Below are 24,635 nucleotides of genomic sequence, written 5' to 3'. Positions count from 1 at the left end.
CATCTTAACTGATCAGTTTCACTAACTATAAGCCTATTCTATGAAATTAAAATGCCAGGTTTTGTTGAATTGTGTGTTAGCAACTGTAAAAACTGAGTCTAGCTGTGATTCAGCGTTAGTTTATTTTCTAGAAGCCATGACCTTAGGTCATGCACTGCACTATTTGAAATTGAGCCATTGTTGCATACAACACCCTTTGCTGCCAAGCTAAGCTACTGTCATCAGTAAACAGAAACATTTTAGTTTGCCATAATATTAGAGGGCATATCATTTACATAACTAAGGAACAGAAGTGGCCCCAGCACTGATCCGTGGGGCATCCCCTATTTGACTGCACCCCACTCAGATCCCACATCACAGCCATTCTCAACACTGTGAATAATGACCTTTCGCTGTCTGTTCTTAAAATAAGAGGTGAAGCAATTGTGAGCTGCTCCCTATGCTCCATAACAGTCCAACTTCTAGAGCAATATTTTGTGATCAACAGAATAAAACGCCTTGGTTAAATCAAAAAAGAAACCTAGCTTTCGAAACCTTTTGTTTAATCCATCCAGTACCTCAAGACAAAAGATAATGTAGCATTTTCAGTTGTTAAACCAGTTCTAAATCCGAAATATACAGTTGACAATAAATTATGTGAAATAAAATGATCAGTTATCCTTACATACATAGCCTTTTCAATAACTTTAGCAAACACTGATGGCGTAGAAATGGCCTAAAATTGTCTTCATTATCCCTTTATCCCTTTTTATAAGGCGGCTTTTTAGTGAGTACTCAACATTTTTAGAGGAAAAATTACAAATATGGATATGTACAAGGCTAACATGTGCAGCATAGCAATGTAATATTCCTCTAGGCACTCCTTCATATCCGTGAAAGGCCGTAGTGCTCAGTGATTTAATTACTGACTCAATCTCCCTCTTGTCTGTATCACAGAGGAGTATTTCAGACATCAGTCTCGGAAAGGCATTTTCCAAGAGAGTCATATGATTCCCTGTAGAGTTTTTGTTTAATTCAGCAGCAATGCTCAGAAAGTGATTGTTAAATACTGTACGTTTTTCCAACTTACCAGTAACAAAGACTTTTAAAACAGGAGCATTTGTTGTCCAACAGGAACATTTCTCTGCTGATTTAGAATTATAGTATAAATTTTCACGTAGAATCGATCGGTCGTGCTGATTGTTATTATTCTTGTTTCAGAAACGTACACAAAACAATTTTTGACAGATCAGCACAGTTCATGTAATCTTTGACTCAAATTTAGCAACTTGCAGTGTATTTTCTGGGCAGGCGCCTGGACGCAGTGGACACTGAAGCATATGCTGAACAGTCTGTTCTTCCCTGCAGTCATATTGGGTTTTGTTTTCTTCACTGTTTCCGCATTTTGCCAGGTTAGTCCTTGATCTGCCCACATCTGATCCCAGCCTAATCGAGGGCTGCCAGATCGGCCAGTTCTCGTCGTGACCAGAGATTCTGACAGTCTTTCCAACCCGGAGGGTGGGATGTCTCAGTCTTTCATAACTGCAGCACGGCTTCATCATAAGTGATTGTTAGTTTCTTTGATGTTCTAAGGAAGCTATTCCTTGACGTTAGTCGTTGTGGGCAGGGTCGTTGCCCATGCAAGGGATGCATTTATTCCTGCTGCAGTTTCGTTCTTTCCCTGGTTGGTACTATTTCTCTTTCCCTGTCTGCTGCTATTTATCTCCGATGATGATGATGTTTGGGTTTGTAGGCGCTCAGCTGCATAGTTATTAGTGCCCATACAAAGTCCTAGTTTTTACACAGTCCAATTTTTACACAGTCCAATCTAGCCACTGTCACGAATGGTGATGATGACGATGATGATGAAGATGGTGATGATGATGATGAAATGATGAGGACAACACAAACACCCAGTCCCTGGGCAGAGAAGATTCCCATACCAGCTGGGAACTGAATATGGGACCCGTTGATGAAATGATGAGGACAATACAAACACCCACACCCCAGGCAGAGGAAATCGCCATCCCAGCTAGGAACTGAATATGTGACCTGGTGATCCCGAGGCAGAAACTGTAACCACTAGACCACGAGTTGCAGACTTATTTCTCTCCGAACAGGAGGCCATGCAGTTCCTGAATTGACTTCAAGCAGCCTTTTGTAATTCTGCGTGTGTCGTTTAGGACAATATCCACCTGTGTTCCACGAATTGACTTATACGAAACAGGACAGGCCTACTCTGCAGTACAGTAGCATAATGCCACTGCAGAAGTTCGGATGGTTTGAGGCTTGACTGCCCCACTGTGGTCCGGCCAGTAGGTTGTTTCTGGTGGAGATTCATGATTTGAAATTCATGCAGTTTTTTTTAACGTCAGACATGTGTCATGTGTTAATCATAGGTAATCTGGAGCGTCACTTTCTACAACCTTAACCCCAGACCTTGTTTTCATTAACTTGTGTGTGCTTTTCCCTATTTCTCAGATGGAAAGCACTTATCACTCCTGCACTGCTGTCCATAAATCCGTGAAAGTACGTAGGGATGGACATCTCTGCTGAACAGTTCATATTCATGTTTGGGGAGTTTGGTAGCCAGTGGAAATGTTTAAACTCAAAAGGGTGTTACTCCAGCCACTCTGTAGCCATTCTGGACGTGTGGGAGGTCGCACTGTCCTGCTGGAAGTGGCCAAGTCCGTCGGAATACACAGTGGACATGAATGGATGCAAGGGATCAGGCAGGGTGCTTACGTACGTGTCACTCACACCTATACAGATTCCCGGTACACTCGTGAAACGGTTGTACGGGAAAATCCCCACTTCATTGCTACCCCGGAGATGCTGTGTCCCATCGCTCGTGAGCCGACAACAACACCACGTTGAAACTCACTTAAATCTTATTGAGCTGCCATTGTAGCAGCAGTAACCGATCTAACAACTGCGCCAAACACTTGTTGCCTTACATAGCAGCATGGTCGTATTCTGCCTGTTTACTTACCTCTGTATTTGAATACGGATTCTAATACCATTTTCTTCAGCACTTCTACATCTGCATCTACATGGATACTCTGCAAATCACATTGAAGTGCCTGGCAGAGGGTTCATCGAACCACCTTCAAAATTCTCTATTATTCCTATCTCGTATAGGACGCGGAAAGAATGAACACCTATATCTTTCCATGCGATCTCTAATTTCCCTTTTTATCGTGGTAATCGTTCCTCCCGATGTAGATGGGTGCAAAAAAAAATATTTTCGCATTCGGAGGAGAAAGTTGGTGATTGGAATTCCGTGAGAAGATTGCGTCGCAACGAAAAACGCCTTTCTTTTAACGATTTCCAGCCCAAATCCTGTATCATTTCTGTGAGACTCTTTCCCATATTTCGCGATAGTACAACACGTGCTGTCTTTCGTTGAACTTCTCCGTCAGTCCTACCTGGTAAGGATCCCACACCGCGCAGCAGTATTCCAAAAGGGGACGGATAAAGCGTAGTGCAGGCAGTCACCTTAGTAGGTATGTTACATTTCCTAAGTGTCCTGCCAATAAAACGCAGTCTTTGGTTAGCCTTCCCCACAACATTTCCTGTGCTTTCCTTCCAATTTAAGTTGTCCGTAATTGTAATACCTGGGTATTTACTTGAATTTACTGCTTTTAGATTAGACTGATTTATCGTGTAACCGAATTTTAACGAGTTCCTTTTAGCACTCATGTGGACGACCTCACACTTTTCGTTATTTAGGGTCAACTGCCACTTTTCGTACCATTCAGATTTCTTTTCTAAACCGTTTTGGAATTTTTAACAGCAAAGGGCCTATAACACTACCTTGGGGAACGCCAGAAATCACTTCTGTTTTACTCGATGACTTTCCGTCAGTTACTACGAACTGTGACCTCTCCGACAGGAAATCACAAATCCAGTCACATAACTGAGACGATATTCCATATGAACTCTATTTCACTACAGGCCGCTTGTGTGGTACAGAAAATCCAGAAATACGGAATCTGAAATCCATTATCAATAGCACTCAACAAAAGGCTCTGAGCACTATGGGACTCAACATCTATGGTCATCAGTCCCCTAGAACTTAGAACTTCTTAAACCTAACTAACCTAAGGACATCACACAACACCCAAGCATCCAACACTTCATGTGAATAAAGAGCTAGTTGTGTTTCACAGGAACGATGTTTTTTAAACCCATGTTGACTCTGTGAGAATAGACCGTTTTCTTCGAGGTAATTCACAATGTTCGAACACAATATATGTTCTAAAATCCTCCTGCATATCGACGTTAACGACATGGGCCTGTAATTTAGTGGATTATTCCTATTACCTTCGTTGAATATTGGTGTGACCTGTGCAACTTTCCAGTCTTTGGGTACGGATCTTTCGTTGTATATGATTGTTAAGTATGGAGCTAATGCATCAGCACACTTCGAAAGGAACCTAATAGGTACACAGTCTGGACCAGAAGACTTGCTTTTATCAAGTGATTTGAGTTGCTTCACTACTCCGAGGATATTTACTTCTAGGTTACTCATGTTGGCAACTGTTCTTGGTTCGAATTCTGGAATATTTACTTCGTCTTCTTTTGCGAAGGCATTTCCGAAGGCTGTGTTTAGTAAATCTGCTTTCGCACCACTGTCTTCGGTAGTATCTCCATTGTTATCGCGCAGAGAAGGCATTGCTTGTTTCTTGCCGCTAACATACTTCACATACGACCAGAATCTCTTTGGATTTTCTGCCATATTTCGAGACGAAGTTTCGTTGTGCAAACTGTTATAAGAATCTCGCCATGAAGTCCGCGCTAAATTTGTGTCTGTTTAAATTTGGCATAGAATGAGATTTTCACTCTGCAGCGGAGTGTGCGCTGATATGAAACTCCCCTGACAGATTAAAACTGTGTGCCGGACCGAGACTCGAACACGGGATCTTTGCCTTTCGCGGGCGAGTGCTCTATCAACTGAGCTACCCAAGCACAACTCACATTCCGTCCTCACAGCTTCAATTCTGCCAGTACCTCGTCTCCTGCCTTCCAAACTTTACACAAGCTCTCCTAAGAACATTGCAGAACAAGCAGGCACTGCAAGAAGTACAGCTTTGAGGATGGGGCGAGAGTCGTGCTTGGGTAGCTCAGTTGGTAGAGCACTCGCCCGCGAAAGGCAAATGTCCCGTGTTCGAGTCTCGGTCCAGCACACAGTTTTAATCCACCAGGGGAGTGTCGTTTTAAATTTGGCATGTTTGTTTCATTGTTTCTCCAACAGTGTTCTAACCCGTTTTGTGTTCAGTTCAGTGTATATTGAACGTAGCTGGTGTTTACATACGTCCCTGCCAAAAAGCAATTTTTCTGTATCCTTCATCAGATGTGCCGCAGTGGATACGCCGGTTCCCGTGAGATTACCGAAGTGAAGCGCTGTCGGGTGTGGTAGGCACTTGGATGGGTGACCATCCAGGCCGCCATGCGGCGTTGCCATTTTTTGGGGTGCACTGAGCCTCATGATGCCAATTGAGGAGCTACTCGACCGAATAGTAGCGGCTTCGGTCAAGAATACCATCATAACGACCGGGAGAGCCGTGTGGTGACCACATGCCAGTCCTATCAGCATCCTCCACTAATATGGGCCAAGTATTCAGGTCCAGATTGTATACCGATTAGGTTCCTTTCAGATTACGCTGATACAATAGATCCCTACTTAACAATCATATACAACCGCTCGCTCACCAATAGATCTGTACCTACAGATTGGAAAATTGCCCACGTCACACCAGCATTTAAGAAGGGTAGTAGGAGTAATCCATCCAACTACAGACCTATATCATTGACGTCGATTTGCAATAGGGTTTTGGAGCATATACTGAATTCAAACATTATGAATCACCTCGAAGGGAACGATCTATTGATACATAATTAGAATTGTTTCAGATAACATCGCTCTTGTGCAATGCAGCTAGCTCTTATTCGCACAAAGTAATGGCCACTATCGACAGGGGATCTCAAGTTGATTCCGTATTTCTAGATTTCCGGAAAGCTGTTGACACCGTTCCTCACAAGCGACTTCTAATCCAGCTGCAGGCCTATGGGGTATCATCTCAGTTGTGCGACTGGATTCGTGATTTCCTGTCAGGAAGATCGCAGTTCGTAGCAATAGATGGCAAATCATTGAGTAAAACTGAAGTGATATCAGGTGTTCCCCAGGGAAGCGTCCTGGGACCTATGCTGTTCCTGATCCATATAAATGACCTGGGTGACAATCTGAGCAGTTCTCTTAGGTTGTTCGCAGATGATGCTGTACTTTACCGTCTGGTAAGGTCATCCGAAGACCAGTATCAGTTGCAAAGCGATTTAGAAAAGATTGCTGTATGGTGTGGCAGGTGGCAGTTGACGCTAAATAACGAAAAGTGTGAGGTGATCCACATGAGTTCCAAAAGAAATCAGTTGAATTCGATTACTCAATAAATAGTATAATTCTTAAGGCTGTCAATTCAACTAAGAACCTGGGTGTTAAAATTACGAACAACTTCAGTTGGAAAGACCACATAGATAATATTGTGAGGAAGACGAGCCAAAGGTTGCGTTTCATTGGCAGGACACTTAGAAGATGCAACAAGTCCACTAAAGAGACAGCTTACACTACACTCGTTCGTCATCTGTTAGAATATTGCTGCGCGGTGTGGGATCCTTACCAGGTGGGATTGATGGAGGACATCGAAAAGATTCAAAAAAGGGCAGCTCGTTTTGTATTAACACATAATAGGGGAGAGAGTGTGGTAGATATGATGCGCGAGTTGGGATGGAAGTCATTAAAGCAAAGACGTTTTTCGCCGTGGCGAGATGTAGTAACGAAATTTCAGTCACCAACTTTCTATTCCGAATGCGAAAATATTTTGTTGAGCCCAACCTACATAGGTAGGAATGATCATCAAAATAAAATAAGGGAAATCAGAGCTCGAACAGAAAGGTTTAGGAGTTCATTTTCCCCGCGCGCTGTTCGGGAGTGGAATGGTGGAGAGATACGAGGTGTATTCAAGTTCTAAGGCCTCTGACTTTTTTTTCTCCGGACTGGAAAGAGATAGAAACATGCGCATTGTGTTAAAATGAGGCCGCGTTCATTGTCAATACGTCCCAGAGAAGGCAGCATGGTAGTGCAGATGGAATTTTACCGCCAGCGGCGAGAATGAGAACTGTTTTAAATACTTAAAATGGCGACGTTTTCCTTACTTGAACAGCGTGCAATAATTCGTTTCCTGAATTTGCGTGGTGCGAAACCAATTCAAATTCATCGACAGCTGAAGGAGACATGTTGAGATGGAGTTATGGATGTGTCGAAAGTGCGTTCGTGGGTGCGACAGTTTAATGAAGGCAGAACATCGTGTGACAACAAACCGAAACAACCTCGGGCTCGCACAAGCCGGTCTGACGACACGATCGAGAAAGTGGAGAGAACTGTTTTGGGGAATCGCCGAATGACTGTTGAACAGATCGCCTTCAGAGTTGGCATTTCTGTGGGTTCTGTGCACACAATCCTGCATGACGACCAGAAAATACGAAAAGTGTCATCCAGGTGGGTGCCACGAATGCTGACGGACGACCACACGGCTGCCCGTGTGGCATGTTGCCAAGCAAATGGATGACATGTGGATGCCATTTTTCAATCCAGAAATAAAGCGCCAGTTAGCTCAATGGAAGCACACAGATTCACCGCCACCAAAAAAATTTCTGAAAAACTGATGGTGTCCATGTTCTGGGACAGCGAGGGCGTAATCCTTACCCATTGCGTTCCAAATTGCACTACGGTAACAGGTGTATGCTACGAAAATGTTTTGAAGAACGAATTCCTTTCTGCACTGCTACAAAGGCGTCCGGGAAGGGCTGTGCGTGTGCTGTTCTACCAAGACAACACACCTAAACATCGAGCTAACGTTACGCAACAGTTTCTTCGTGATAACAACTTTGAAGTGATTCCTCATGCTGCCTACAACCTGACCTGGCTCCTAGTGACTTTTGGCTTCTTCCAACAATGAAAGACACTCTCCGTGGCCGCACATTCACCAGCTGTGTTGCTACTGCATCAGCGATTTTCCAGTGGTCAAAACAGACTATTAAAGTAGCCTTCGCCGCTGCCATGGAATAATGACGTAAGCGTTGTGAAAAATGTGTACGTCTGCAGGGCGATTACGTCGAGAAGTGACGCCAGTATCATCGATTACGAGTGAGTAGTTAATTAGAAAAAATATCGGAGGCCTTAGAACTAGGGTGATAGTATGATTGTGGTTCGATGAACCCTTTGCCAAGCACTTAATTGTGAATTGCAGAGTAATCATGTAGATGTAGATATAGATGTAAATGAGGATGACACGGCGGTCGGATGGTCCCAGTAGGCCACTCGTGTATGATTTTGCGCCTAAAAGTGTGATGTGAGGTTGGTGGTCTCCCATCAGAAGATGTCCATCGTTGCGGAGGATGCCAGCAGCCGCAGAATGCAGTGCGTGGCAGAGGGTGGCTGGCACTCATCTTGCCGACGAACGGCAGGCCCGGCTTGTACAGCCTGCGGACGGCGCGTCCGAAGCGGCAGAATGCAGTGCGTGGCAGAGGGTGGCTGGCACTCACCTTGCCGACGAACGGCAGGCCCGGCTTGTACAGCCTGCGGACGGCGCGTCCGAAGCGGCAGAATGCAGTGCGTGGCAGAGGGTGGCTGGCACTCACCTTGCCGACGAACGGCAGGCCCGGCTTGTACAGCCTGCGGACGGCGCGTCCGAAGCGGCAGAATGCAGTGCGTGGCAGAGGGTGGCTGGCACTCACCTTGCCGACGAACGGCAGGCCCGGCTTGTACAGCCTGCGGACGGCGCGTCCGAAGCGGCAGAATGCAGTGCGTTGCAGAGGGTGGCTGGCACTCACCTTGCCGACGAACGGCAGGCCCGGCTTGTACAGCTTGCGGACGGCGCGTCCGAAGCGGCAGAATGCAGTGCGTGGCAGAGGGTGGCTGGCACTCACCTTGCCGACGAAAGGCAGGCCCGGCTTGTACAGCCTGCGGACGGCGCGTCCGAAGCGCAGCTCCACGAAGTGCTCCTCCGCCATCGCCACCTCGTCCTCGGGCGCCGACGACTGCGTCACCTCGCCGCGACCTCCACCCCCGCCGCCCCCGCCGCCCTCGTCGCCTCCGCCGCCCCCGGCTCCCAGCCAGGGCGAGGCCGGCGTGCCCAGCGGCCTGGCCGTGCCGCCCCCGGCGCCGCCGCCCGCGCCGGCCCCGGTCGCCTCCTGCTGCGGCAGGCTGACGTTGAAGGCTGCCGCCGCCCCCCAGCCAGAGAGCCGGCGGTCGTCCGCCTCCAGGTGCAAGTGCCACGTGCCTGTGGGCGCCGCCCCGGACAGCGGTAGCGAGAAGCTCAGCACGCCTGCAATTGGGATGGCAAAAATGTTGTGTTGCGTAACGTTAGCTGGATGTGCGGGTGCGTTGTCTTGGTGAAACAGCACATGCGCAGCCCTTCCCAGACGTTTTTGTTGCAGTTCAGAAAGGAGGTGCATTCAAGTTTTAAGGCCTCCGATTTTTATTCTAATTAACTACTCAGCCAAAATCGATGAAACTGGCGTTACTTCTCGAAGTAATCGCTCTGCAGACTTACACATTTTTTCACAACGCTGACGTCATGATTCCATGGCAGCTGCGAAGGCTTCTTTAGGAGTCTGTTTTGACCACTAGAAAATCGCTGAGGCAATAGCAGCACTGCTGGTGAATATGCGGCCACGGAGAGTGTCTTTCATTGTTGGAAAAAGCCAAAAGTCACTAGGAGTCAGGTCAGGTGAGTAGGGAGCATAAGCAATCACTTCAAAGTTGTTATCACGAAGAAACTGTTGCGTAACGTAGGTCGTTGTGCGGGTGCGTTACCTTGGTGAAACAGCACACGCGCGCTGCCCTTCCCAGACGTTTTTGGTGCAGTGCAGGAAGGAATTTGTTCTTCAAAACATTTTCGTAGGATGGACCTTTTACTGCAGTGCCCTTTGGAACGCAATGGGTAAGGATTACGCCCTCGCTGTCCCAGGACATGGAAACCATCATTTTTTTTAGCACTGGCGGTTACCTGAAATTTTTTTCGTGGCTGTGAATCTGTGTGCTTCCATTGAGCTGACTGGCACTTTGTTTCTGGATTGAAAAATGGCATCCACGTCTCATACATTGTCACAACCGACGAAAAGAAAGTCCCATTCATGCTGTCGTTGCACGTCAACATTGCTTGGCAACATGCCACACAGGCAGCCGTGTGGTCGTCCACCAGCATTCGTGGCACCCACCTGGATGACACTTTTAGCATTTTCATGTCGTCATGCAGGATTGTGTGCACAGAACCCACAGAAATGCCAACTCTGGAGGCGATCTGTTCAACAGTCATTCGGCTATCCCCCAAAACAATTCTCTCCACTTTCTCGATCATGTCGTCAGACCGGCTTGTGCGAGCCCGAGGTTGTTTCGGTTTGTTGTCACACGATGTTCTGCCTTCATCAAACTGTCGCACCCACGAACGCACTTTCGGCACATCCATAACTCCATCACAACATGTCTCCTTCAGCTGTCGATGAATTTCAATTGGTTTCACACCACGCAAATTCAGAAAACGAATGATTGCACGCTGTTCAAGTAAGGAAAACGTCGCCATTTTAAGTATTTAAAACAGTTCTCATTCTCGCCGCTGGCGGTAAAATTCCATCTGCCGTGCGGTGCTGCCATCTCTGGGACGTATTGACAATGAACCCGCCCTCATTTAAAACAATGCGCATGTTTCTATATCTTTCCAGTCCGGAGAAAAAAAAATCGGAGGCCTTAGAACTTCAATGCACCTCGTAGTAGTCGAAACCGAAATGCACGCGTTTTAGCTCACTCAGGCTGGCGTGAGGAGGGAAGAACTATACTGACGTGAGGTCGGGAACATGACACGGAATTAAAATTCAGAAATCGGGAATAATTAGTTTGATACTTAACTTTAATCCATTAATGATGAACTTCGCTCTTGAAGGTACATGATTCACAATATCAATATCAATAGTAACTGAATATGGCGCGTTGGTCGGTCGTAGCAAATGATGTAGCTGAAGGATATGCTAAACTGTCGTCTCTGCAAATGAGAGCGTGTAGACAGTGAACCATTGCTAGCAAAGTCGGCTGTACATTTGGGGCGAGTGCTAGGGAGTCTCTCTAGACTAGACCTGCCGTGTGGCGGCGCTCGGTCTGCAATCACTGATAGTGGCGACACGCGGGTCCGACGTATACTAACAGACCGCGGCCGATTTAAAGGCTAGCACCTAGCAAGTGTGGTGTCTGGCGGTGACACCACAAAAAACAGGGTGCTTAAAAGCGATACCGGTATTTTTGTTCCGATTCATCGATGTTTTTCTGTATTTGATTGTCTTTCGATATAACAGGTATTTATTATTTGTTACTAATAACCTATTAAAAAACAAACAGAGATGTCAACGAGACACAACAGCAGTGCCAAAATTTTTCATTTTTAAGTAAATCTTATTTTGAAAAAAATAATAGTAATTTTTATTTCTGGAATTTGCATTCCTTTGAACAAATTTAAACAAAAGAGGGTATATGCATTTGTACTTAATATATACAGGGTGTTACAAAAAGGTACGGCCAAACTTTCAGGAAACATTCCTCACACACAAAGAAAGAAAAGATGTTATGTGGACTTGTGTCCGAAAACGCTGAATTGCCATGTTAGAGCTCATTTTAGTTTCGTCAGTATGTACTGTACGTCCTCGGTTCACCGCCAGTTGGCCCAATTGAAGAAAGAAATGTTGACTTTGGTGCTTGTGTTGACATGCGTCTCATTGCTCTACAGTACTAGCATTAAGCACATCAGTACGTAGCATCAACAGGTTAGCGTTCATCACGAATGTGGTTTTGCAGTCAGTGCAATGTTTACAAATGCGGAGTTGGCAGATACCCATTTGATGTAGGGATTAGCACGGGGCAAAAGCCGTGGCGCGGTACGTTTGTATCGAGACAGATTTCCAGAACGAAGGTGTCCCGACAGGAAGACGTTCGAAGCAATTAATCGGCGTCTTAGGGAGTACGGAACATTCCAGCCTATGACTCGCGACTGGGGAAGACCTAGAACGACGAGGAGACCTGCAATGGACGAGGCAATTCTTCGTGCAATTGACGATAACCATAATGTCAGCGTCAGAGAAGTTGCTGCTGTACAAGGTAACGTTGACCACGTCACTGTGCTACGGGAGAACCAGTTGTTTCCGTACCATGTACAGCGTGTGCAGGCACTATCAGCAGCTGCTTGGCCTCCACGGGTACACTTCAGCGAATCGTTCATCCGACAATGTGTCAATACTCATTTCAGTGCAAATGTTCTCTTTACGGATGAGGCTTCATTCCAACGTGATCAAATTGTAAATTTTCACAATCAACATGTGTGGGCTGAAGAGAATCCGCACGCAATTGTGCAATCACGTCATCAACACAGATTTTCTGTGAACGTTTAGGCAGGCATCGTTGGTGACGCCTTGATTCGGCCCCATGTTCTTCCACCTACGCTCAATGGAGCACGTTTTCATAATTTCATACGGGATAATCTACCTGTGCTGCTAGAACATCTGTCTCTACCACACAACATGTGGTTCATGCACGATGGAGCTGCTGCACATTTCAGTCGAAGTGTTCATACGCTTCTCAACAACAGATTCGGTGACCGATGGATTGGTAGAGGTGGACCAATTCCATGACCTCCACGCTCTCCTGACCTCAACCCTCTTGACCTTCATTTATGCGGCATTTGAAAACTCTTGTCTACGCAACCCCGGTACCAAATTTAGAGACCCTTCCTGCTCGTATTGTGGACGGCTGTACAACAATACGCCATTCTCCAGGGCTGCATCAGCGCATCAGGATTCCATGCGACGGAGGGTGGATGCATCTATCCTCTCCAGCGGAGGACATTTTCAACATATCCGGTAACAAAGTGTTTGAAGTCACGCTGGTACGTTCTGTTGTTGTGTGTTTCCATTCCATGATTAATGTGATTTGAAGACAAGTAATAAAATGAGCTCTAACATGGGAAGTAAGCGTATCCGGACACATGTCCACATAACATATTTTCTTTCTTTCTGTGTGAGGAATGTTTCCTGAAACTTTGGCCGTACCTTTTTGTAACACCCTGTATATCTGATCGTGACCGGGCCAAATATCTCACGAAATAGGCGTCAAACGAAAAAACTACAAAGAACGAAACTTGTCTGCCAAAACAGGTCGAACGTGGGAAATGTCGTGCAGTCGCTAACTTTTGTACAGTGGTTGAAGGGCGTGCCGTGAACAGCGATGCTAGAAATCCTGACAGTGGAATCTGAGTGTGGGAGGCGGGATACGTTTGCATAACTCACGAAAACCCGAAAACCGAGAACATATTCTAGTAAAAATTTTTTAATTATATTTAAACGTCTCGAAAAAGAGAATTTCTTTCCTTTATTATACCAATAGCCAGCGACAGAATTTGAAAATCTCTAGCGTGTTTTATTAAGGCCAGAAACAGAATTGAGGGTTGTGTAAAACCACATCGCTAGGGGTAGCTGAATCATCCCGTATAAGAAACAGTATCAATAAATTCCCTTTACTTCACATCTATGGTCACAAATTTTTTTCTCATCAGAGTACCGGTTTCGGCCTCTAATGACCATCTTCATATCTGTTTTATAAAAACATGTCCTAATGTACCGGAACCATAGTGGCATCGTCAAATGTTATACACGAAATCAGCACCAGCATCGTAAAATATATAGGGTGATTCATGAAAGTAATCAAATATTTTAATATGTTATTCTACAAGTAAAACTAAAGGAAAAAGTTCATATAGACGGTTTAATAACTCATGAATAACTGGAAAACCGAAAACATATTCCGGTACAAATTTTAACTACATTAAATCTCCTGGAAGTTACGGAGTTAAGGCTAATAAAAGATTCTACATTAAATCTCCTGGAAGTTACGGAGTTAAGGCTAATAAAAGATTCTACATTAAATCTCCTGGAAGTTACGGAGTTAAAGCTAATAAAAGATTCTACAAGTAAAACTAAATGGAAAAGTTCATATAGGCGTTTGAATAACTCATGAATAACTCGAAAACTGAGAACATATTCCGTTACGAATTTTAACTACATTAAATCTCCTGGGAGTTACGGAGTTAAAGCTAATAAAACATTCTACATTAAATCTCTTGGAAGTTACGGAGTTAAAGCTAATAAAACATTCTACATTAAATCTCCTGGAAGTTACGGAGTTAAAGCTAATAAAAGATTTTGCCTGAAATTTAGAAACTTCGCTAATACGAAGCTATCGCAAAACTGTAAGAGCTTGAAGTAGAGCACGATTTCCATTTTTTCGTTGTTACTGGTCTGGTGAATCGAATAAAACATGCCCCAGACGTGTATCTGCAGTAGTTTTCCGGTAAATCCAGAGAAGATAAGATTATTATACAAGTAAATTTGTTTACTTTCCAGTAAGAATGTAGAAACGTTCACGTCATCGTTCGCAACAGTTAGTGAACCGTTTCAGTCGTTTCCTAACTTTGAAAGGAGTTAGTTTTCTGTAATGTTCAGTGAAAGAACATAATAACAACAGTGTACTAGAGTGAAACCTCATAGTAACTGTTGTAGTAAATACTTCAAGTACACATCTGGTACATGTTTCGTTAGATTCACCAGATAAATAACAACATAATAAATGGAAATCGGGCCTTAGTTTAAGCTAATACAGTTTTGCGATGGCTTCATACTCGTATTAGCGAATTTGCTAAATTTCAGGTAAAATCTTTTATTAGCAGTAACTCAGTATTTAAACATTTGCGGACCTATATTTATATGAACTTTTTTCTTTAGTTTAGCTTGTAGAATAACATATTAAAATATTTGCATATCTTCGTGAGTCACCCTATATATATACACTCCGGGAAATTGAAATAAGAACACCGTGAATTCATTGTCCCAGGAAGGGGAAACTTTATTGACACATTCCTGGGGTCAGATACATCACATGATCACACTGACAGAACCACAGGCACATAGACACAGGCAACAGAGCATGCACAATGTCGGCACTAGTACAGTGTATATCCACCTTTCGCAGCAATGCAGGCTGCTATTCTCCCATGGAGAAGATCGTAGAGATGCTGGATGTAGTCCTGTGGAACGGCTTGCCATGCCATTTCCACCTGGCGCCTCAGTTGGACCAGCGTTCGTGCTGGACGTGCAGACCGCGTGAGACGACGCTTCATCCAGTCCCAAACATGCTCAATGGGAGACAGATCCGGAGATCTTGCTGGCCAGGGTAGTTGACTTACACCTTCTAGAGCACGTTGGGTGGCACTTGATACATGCGGACGTGCATTGTCCTGTTGGAACAGCAAGTTCCCTTGCCGGTCTAGGAATGGTAGAACGATGGGTTCGATGACGGTTTGGATGTACCGTGCACTATTCAGTATCCCCTCGACGATCACCAGAGGTGTACGGCCAGTGTAGGAGATCGCTCCCCACACCATGATGCCGGGTGTTGGCCCTGTGTGCCTCGGTCGTATGCAGTCCTGATTGTGGCGCTCAGCTGCACGGTGCCAAACACGCATACGACCATCATTGGCACCAAGGCAGAAGCGACTCCATTCGTCCCTCCATTCACGCCTGTCGCGACATCGCTGAAGGCGGGCTGCACGATGTTGGGGCGTGAGCGGAAGACGGCCTAACGGTGTGCGGGACCGTAGCCCAGCTTCATGGAGACAGTTGCGAATGGTCCTCGCCGATACCCCAGGAGCAACAGTGTCCCTAATTTGCTGGGAAGTGGCGGTGCGGTCCCCTACGGCACTGCGTAGGATCCTACGGTCTTGGCGTGCATCCGTGCGTCGCTGCGGTCCGGTCTCAGGTCGACGGGCACGTGCACCTTCCGCCGACCACTGGCGACAACATCGATGTACTGTGGAGACCTCACGCCCCACGTGTTGAGCAATTCGGCGGTACGTCCACCCGGCCTCCCGCATGCCCACTATACGCCCTCGCTCAAAGTCCGTCAACTGCACATACGGTTCACGTCCACGCTGTCGCGGCATGCTACCAGTGTTAAAGACTGCGATGGAGCTCCGAATGCCACGGCAAACTAGCTGACACTGACGGCGGCGGTGCACAAATGCTGCCCAGCTAGCGCCATTCGACGGCCAACGCCGCGGTTCCTGGTGTGTCCGCTGTGCCGTGCGTGTGATCATTGCCTGTACAGCCCTCTCGCAGTGTCCAGAGCAAGTATGGTGGGTCTGACACACCGGTGTCAAAGTGTTCTTTTTTCCATTCCGTCTACTTTGACTCATGACGTAAGGGTGTTGTGATCATGTATGACGTTATTACGGCGCGGAGTTTATGAGTTGGTTGTGTTTGTAGATGTCGTCTTTTTGTGTTTGATGGCGCCCCCTGTGTGTGTGTGTGTGTGTGTGTGTGTGTGTATGTGTGTGTGCGTGTTTTGGATGGACGATCTACTTTGCAGCGTCGAAATTTGTTGGTGGTAAGGAATAGTTTTTTTCTAGAGTTGTAATATTTCGTGTATTTATTGTGTATCGAATATGTTTTAAATTCTGTAGGGATGTTTGACTTTTGAATTTTTGAGGCGTTGCGGTTTTGGTTCTGTTTTTCGTAGTTGTAGGTGTTGGTTTTTTCGTATCAATAGTTGTGGTTGACCTATATAAGGAAAATGATCGATTACAATTTTCGTATAGTTTTATATGTAGGTATTGGTGTTTTGGTACCGTCAGCTGTGGTCAAGGGAAATTTTTGATTCCAGTTTTCGTTGTTTTTGCTGTAGGCGTTGGTGTTTTGATGTCGTCAGCTGCAGTTGACATATATAGGTCAGGGGAAGTGTACGATTCCCGTAGATTTTGTAATTTTTGTTTGTTTGTAATTTTGTGTGTTTTGGGATTGTGGTGTGTTTTTTTACTGTCACATTTAGCTTGTCCGCTCCCTAAAACCCCAATTTCTCGCGGTTGTCCCTCTAGTTTCATTGTATATTTGAAGGGACTTGTTAATGTCTTATTTATAGGTGTTTTCGTATTTTTTTGCCGTGTGTATGTAGTGACATCATAGGCGCCATATAGAGATTCCGTAATCCCGACGAAGATGGCGCTGATTTTGTGTTTAACATTGGACGATGCGACCGTGACTCCAGTATATTAGGACACGTTTTTATAAAACAGTTCCAAAGATTGTCATCATAGACCGAAATCGGTAGACTGCTGACAAAAAATTTGTGACAACAGCCGTAAAACAAAGGAAATATATTCCATTTTGGGTCAATATTTTATTCGCGACCATTTCGCAGGTTAAGAAATAGTATTGGTTCATGTACTGACCCCTGAGGTAACCTCCACTTAATTGTGTCTCAGTAATCTACGATATTATTGCTTGATACTGCTGACTGTCTGTGGCTTGCTTGGCAACTGCAGCACTACTAAGGCGAGATCCAGGACAGGCTTTTATAAAACAGATATGAAGATGGTCAATATAGACCGAAACTGGTAGTCTGACGACAAAAAATTTGTGACCGCTGATGTAAAGTAAAGGAAATATATTCCATTTCTGGTCACTATTTTATTAGCGAGCATTTCACAGCTTGAGCAATAGTATTGGTTTAGGCACTGATCCCCGAGGTACCTTCTACTTGATTGTGCCTCAGTACGATACGATATTATTGCCCGATATTGCTGAATGTCTGTGAGCTGCTTGACACCTGTGGCACTACGAAGTCGAGATCCAGTGGCGAGGTGGTGACAGGAGAGAGAAAGGGAAGTACTCACCGTGTCCGAGGCTGACTTGCGGCCACCGCGCCACACAGTTTCCGGCGGGGTCCCTGACGCAGACGCTGCCCGCCGCTCCGGAGGGAAGTCGCAGTGATTGGTCCAGCGCCAGCACCCAGAAGTGCACTGAGGACACACGCAGCAGAAAGAAAAAGCATCACAGCATGGTCACACACTGTTGCAAACGTACTGTACCGACTGTGGACGAACTTGTCCAGCATTGGCACTAGCAGCTCAGGGCAAAGAGCAAATTCTTTTACTTTCACCAAGGACTTATTCAGCACTAGACAAACAATGTATTTTATCATTTATTTACACGTATAGTTCCGTAATACCAAATTGAGGAGCAAATCTCCAAGCTTATGGAATGTGCCACTTCATAAAATTACTAGATAAAACTAATGACAGATACAATAAAATGTTTATGAAGCCAAGCCGTATGTTCAAGTAAACGTGATCAAAAATATAACATAGGAATCAAATTAATTTTTCAAGGTACTCCTCAACAGATTAGGAGTGACTCAAGAAGAAACTCTTCAGTTTCGATTTGATGCGCGTGCATTACTGCTCAGATTTTTGAATTGTTGTGGGTACAGCCGTATATTGCATGCCTTTCTGGACAAGAGTCAAGGAAGTGTGATCCAATTGCTGATCGGATTTCTGCCTACTAGAAACATAGTGAAAGTTGCTATTTCTTAGGAATGAGCTGATATTGTTAACAAGAAACGACATTAAAGAATATGTACACTACTGGCCATTAAAATTGCTACACCAAGAAGAAATGCGGAAGATAAACGAGTATTCATTGGACAAATATATTATACTACAACTGACATGCGATTACATTTTCACGCAATTTGGGTGCATAGATCCTGAGAAATTAGTACCCAGAACAACCACCTCCGGCCGTAATAACGGCCTTGATACGCCTGGGGATTGAGCTTGGATGGCTTGTACAGGTACAGCTGCCCATGCAGCTGAAACACGATACCACAGTTCATCAAGAGTTGTGACTGGCGTATTGTGATGAGCCAATTTCTCGGCCACCATTGACCAGAGGTTTTCAATTGGTGAATGTGCTGTCCAGGGCAGCAGTCGAACATTTTCTGAATCCAGAAAGGCCCGTACAGGACCTGCAACATGCGGTCGTGCATTATCCCGCTGAAATGTAAGGTTTCGCAGGGATCGAATGAAATATAACGTCCACTGTTCAAAGTGCCGTCAATGGGAGCAAGAGGTTATCGAGACGTGTAACCAATGGCACCCCATACCATCACGCCGGGTGATACGCCAGTATGGCGGTGGCGAATACACGCTTCCAATGAGCATTCACCGCGATGTCGCCAAACACGGATGCGAGCGTCATGATGCTGTAAACAGAACCTGGATTCATCCGAAAAAATGACGTTTTGCCTTTCGTGCAACCAGGTTCATCGTTGAGTACACCATTGCAGGCGCTGCTGTCTGTAATGCAGCGTCAAGAGTAACCGCAGCCGTGGTCTGTGAGCTGATAGTCCATGCTGCTCCAAACGTCGTCGAACTGTTGGTGTAGATGTTTGTTGTCTTGCAAACGTCCCCATCTGTTGACTGAGGGATCAAGACGTGGCTGCACGATCCGTTACAGCCATGCGGATAAGATGCCTGTCATCTCGAATGCTAGTGATACGAGGCCTTTGGGGTCCAGCACGGCGTTCCGTATTACCCTCCTGAACCCACCGATTCCATATTCTGCTAACAGTCATTGGATCTCGACCAACGCGAGCAGCAATGTCGCGATACGATAAACCGCAATCGCGATAGCCTATAATCCGACCTTTATCAAAGTCGGAAACGTGATGGAACGCATTTCTCCTCCTTACACGAGGCATCACAACAACGTTTCACCAGGCAACGCCGGTCAACTGATGTTTGTGTATGAGAAATCGGCGCCAACCTTGTGGGAATGGTCTGAAATTTTAATCATTTTCATATCACAGTATCTTCTTCCTGTCGGTTAAGTTTCGTGTCTGTAGCACGCCATCTTCGTGGTGTAACAATTTTAATGGCTATTAGTGTATATATTGTGAAAAGCAATGGTCCCATAACACTCTCCTGTTGCACGCCAGGGGTTACTTTGTCTGTAGACGTCTCTTCATTGATAACAACATGCTGTGTTCTGTTTGCTAAAAACTCTTCAGTCCAGCAACACAGCTGGCTCTTACTTTATTTATCAGGCGGCAGTGCGGGACTGTATATGGGAAGAGGTCCTCTATTTCACGTCCCGTGTGAGGCTTGCGTGGCTGGCGTGTGAGGATAAGCGGAAAGGCTACGGGCGGCGGGAGAACTGCTTGTGGGTCGGCGTTCGCTTCAGGGTGACGCCTCGTGCCACGGCGACAGAGATGGATGGACGGACGCTGCTTCGTGAGCTCACAGCAGACCAGCGGCCGCAGCCCCGGCCAACGGCGCCGCACTCTGCCTAATTGAACGGCCGCCCACGCACACACACACACACACACACACACACACACACACACACACACATCCTTCCAGTACGCATCAGGTAGCGCCTCCATTCCCCCCCCCCCCCCCCCCTCATAAACGGTGTTTCTGTAACGGCTCTACCTGTGTCAAAATCCGATTACGCAGCGAAGTACTATTCAACTACACTACTGGCCATTAAAATTGCTACACCACGAAGATGACGTGCCACAGACGCGAAATTTAACCGACAGGAAGAAGATGCTGTGATATGCAAATGATTAGCTTTTCAGAGCATTCACACAAGGTTGGTGCCGGTGGCGAAACCTACAACGTGCTGGCATGAGGAAAGTTTCCAACCGATTTCTCATACACAAACAGCAGTTGACCGGCGTTGCCTGGTGAAACGTTGTTGTGATGCCTCGTGTAAGGAGGAGAAATGCGTACCATCATGTTTCCGACTTTGACAAAGGTCGGATTGTAGCCTATCGCGATTGCGGTTTATCGTATCGCGACATTACTGCTAGCGTTGGTCGAGATCCAATGAGTGTTAGCAAAATATGGAATCGGTGGGTTCACGAGGTTAAGACGGAAGGCCGTGCTGGATCCCAAAGGCCTCTTATCACTAGCAGTCGAGATGACAGGCATCTTATCCGCATGGCTGTAACGGATCGAGCAGCCACGTCTCGATCCCTGAGTCAACAGATGCGTACGTTTGCAAGACAACAACCATCTGCACGAACAGTTCGAGGACGTTTGGAGCAGCACGGACTATCAGCTTGGAGACCATGGCTGCGGTTACTCTCGACTCTGCATCGCAGACAGGGGCGCCTGCGATGGTGTACTCAACGACGAACCTGCGTGCACGAATGGTAAAACGTTATTTTTTCGGATGAATCCAGATTCTGTTTACAGCATCATGACGGTGGCATCCGTGTTTGGCGACATCCACGGTGAACGCACAATGTCAGCGTGTATTCGTCATCGCCATACTGACGTATCACCAGGCGTGATGGTACGGGGTGCCATTGGTTACACGTCTCGGTCACCTCTTGTTCGCATTGACGGCACTTTGAACAGTGGATGTTACATTTCAGATGTGTTACGACCCGTGGCTCTACCCTTCATTCGATCCCTGCGAAACCCTACCTTTCAGCAGGATAATGCACGACCGCATGTTGCAGGTCCTGTACGGGCGTTTCTGGATACAGAAAATGTTCGACTGCTGCCCTGGCCAGCACATTCTCCAGATCTCTCACCAATTGAAAACGTCTGGTTAATGATGGCCGAGATATTGGCTCGTCACAATACGCCAGTCACTACTACTGAAGAAGTGTGGACTATTGAAGAAGTGTGGTATCGTGTTGAAGCTGCAGGGGCAGCTGTACCTGTACACGCCATCCGAGCTCTGTTTGACTCAATGCCCAGGCGTATCAAGGCCATTATTACGGCCAGAGGTGGTTGTTCTGGGTACTGACTTCTCAGGATCTATGCACCCACATTGCGTGAAAATGTAATCAGATGTCAGTTCTAGTATAATATATTTGTCCAATGAATACCCGTTTATCATCTGCATTTCTTCTTGGTGTAGCAATTTTAATGGGCAGTAGTGTATGTATACAGAGAACAGCGGTCCTATCACAGTTTCCAGTGGCCCCATGTTTGCGCAGTTTCACCATCTTGTTGAAAATAACCGTTCAGTGTTTCACTTAATATAAGTTCTGCTATGAATGGGAACAGAATATTTCTGCAGTGTCGTTATACGTTTATTGTTTCGTTGAAAAATATGGGACCGACAATCCGACATTTAGAAATTGCCATCCGACACCTATATTCACTGAGTGAACTCGTTCCTCACGAATACGATTTGCAGTACTCCACATACGAGAATTTTGCGAGTTCATGCACTCGGAAAAATGAAATGACGTCTCATCAGTGAGAAACGGTTCATTAAGAATATCCCTTCCATTTTGTCGACCGAAATTTTTGATCCACTAACAATAATGCAGTCTCTTTCCACCATCAGTATTTTTCAGTTCTTGCATGACTGTCACTTTATATCAGAAAAGTTTTAATTTTTTCCTTACAGCTGTGTGGGCCGTTCCGACACTAACATCGATTTCCTGGGCGAGTGTTCTTACTGACTTGTTCGGACTCATGGACATTTTTTCGGAAATATCGAGTAGTTCATTCTCAGACAAAACGCTAGAACGACCACTTTTAGGTGCATCTGTCACTGAATCTGTACTTCGAAATTGGTTAATCAAACCTCGCGCAGTATCGCTATGTTGGAGTGTTGTCTCCGGGAAAACTGAATTAAATGTTTGACGAACTGAAACTATGTATTTACCACCAACTTTGGACACTTGTTGGACTAAAAACACACGTTCTTCAATGGTCAACATTTTAACACTAAAAGAAACGAAACAGACGAACGAAGGAAGTAAACTCAAACGCTCACGTCAACACGTAACGACACACACCAACGATGCTACTGACTCTGGCTGGGATAAACGAAACAGTGGAATGTTGGGAGAGTCCACTTGAAGGGGAGTAACCCAGGCAGGCCAACAATCATACGGCACTGGGAAGAGACTTTTTGAACACCCCGTATTCTAACTGAGGATATGTCCAAGGATTTCCAGCAAACCAAAGTTAGGAATATTCGTCTGTAATTTCTTTTATCCTTCTTATATACAGAAGTAACGTGCGCTTTTTTCCAGATCCTTGGTTCGATTCCCGGCTGGGTCGGAGATTTTCTGCGCTCAGGGACTGGGTGTTGCGTTGTCCTCATTATCATTTCATCACCATCAGTGGAAGGCAACGGGAAACCACCACTGGAATCACTTCCCTAGACGCTCATGTGGGGGGCCTCTCTGACGAGTCTTCTCCCACGACAAGACCTGCCCTAAGGCAGAAAACAAAGTTTTTTGACCTTTATGTTGGGCGAGAGATTCACGCGAAATGCAAGCCTGGTAAGGAGTCGATACCGTAGAGTACTTTCTGCAAAATAGTACTGGAATTCCATCGGGATCTGGCGGGTTATTTACTGCCAAATTATTCAGTTGTTTCTCTACCCCAGGGGTGCACATTACTACTTTTCGTATGGGAGTCTGTCTGATGGTCAAATGAAGGTATGTTTGTACGATTCTCCTGTGTGTACAATTTCTTGGAGGTGAAATGAAAACATCGGCTTTCGTTTTGCTGTCTTCAACTGAGAGACCAGCATGGTCTACAAGGGACTGAATGGAACCTCAGACCCGCTCGTGATTTTACGTAGGACCATCCCATACCGATTTGCCACTCTCACGCTCCCACACAACCACGTTCGTTTAGTTAAAATACAGTTGGCCTGACACTGCCAACATTACACGTATTTTAAGCACACAGACTGATCATCGACATATAGTGCGAGCGTGCTGGTGATCAAGTAAGTGCCGGAGGTTGTGTGGGGCAATACGAGGACCTTTGCCATTTTAATTGTGCTGTATTAAAAACCTACGACGAAGTAAACAACCTATACCTCTTTAACATTAAGAGTAGGCAACATACAAAATTGTACTTTGTACAAAATAATACCTACAGTTATTCAAAACGGTGTAAAACCTTCACGTATTTTAACTACGGTGTTTTTTAAAGGACCTATAACGAAATAAATTATATCTTGTTCCTACACCCTTCTAACATCAAGAGTAGGTTATGTAAGAAATTGTAATATGTTGCACGATTGTAAAACGAGTGCATAACTCCATGCTTGCTAGTACAGTCGCTGGACTGCAATGGCGCTGTACTCAGAACAAGAATGATATCCGCAATCCGTTTACGCGTGAGAACGGCTACCAGTAGCCTATAGACAGTTGTTCGCTGCTGTGGTTTAGTGCAAAAGTTACTAATCATGGTGGAACAAAACATGTCTACGTACAGACTGTGTCGTTTTACTATGCACTACTTAGCAACGTTACGAATGTAATAACAGCTAATGAAATGTGGCAGCGTGTATAATGTTGACATGGCTTAAAGCCAAAACATGTAAGTAAACATGGTTACATAGCTGCATTTTTCAAATAGTGTAATCTGGCCGGCAGCAGTGGCCGAGTGGTTTTAGGTGCTTCAGTCCGGAACCGCGCGAGTGCTACGGTCGCAGGTTCTAATCCTGCCTCGGGCATGGATGTGTGTGACGTCCTTAGGTTAGTTACGTATAAGTAGTTCTAAGTTCTAGGGGACTGATGACCTCAGATTTTAAGTCCCATAGTGCTCAGAGCCATTTGAACCATTTTTGTGTAATCCGCCGAATGTCAAAATACACAACGATGTTTGTAAAATATTTCATAAACATTTTGTATTTTAGCTGCACTTGATAATGCCCTAAGGCTGACATTG

At 45.5% G+C, this 24,635-nt stretch overlaps 1 protein-coding gene across 1 annotated transcript in view; it reads right to left on the bottom strand.

Moving 5' to 3' along the window:
* The window catches only part of LOC126293207 (C3 and PZP-like alpha-2-macroglobulin domain-containing protein 8), a 732,149-nt gene that overhangs the window by 264,125 nt on the left and 443,389 nt on the right, over nucleotides 1–24,635 (bottom strand). The window contains exons 5-6 of the mRNA XM_049986331.1: nucleotides 17,799–17,924; nucleotides 8,965–9,362 (exon numbers count right to left, since the gene is read on the bottom strand). Coding sequence (XP_049842288.1) covers nucleotides 8,965–9,362; nucleotides 17,799–17,924 — 524 coding nt within the window. The remainder of the gene's footprint in view (nucleotides 1–8,964; nucleotides 9,363–17,798; nucleotides 17,925–24,635) is intronic.

The sequence above is a fragment of the Schistocerca gregaria genome, chromosome 10, assembly GCF_023897955.1.
Source record: "Schistocerca gregaria isolate iqSchGreg1 chromosome 10, iqSchGreg1.2, whole genome shotgun sequence".
Classification (NCBI taxonomy): domain Eukaryota; kingdom Metazoa; phylum Arthropoda; class Insecta; order Orthoptera; family Acrididae; genus Schistocerca; species Schistocerca gregaria.
This window is presented reverse-complemented; position numbering and strand designations above follow the sequence as displayed.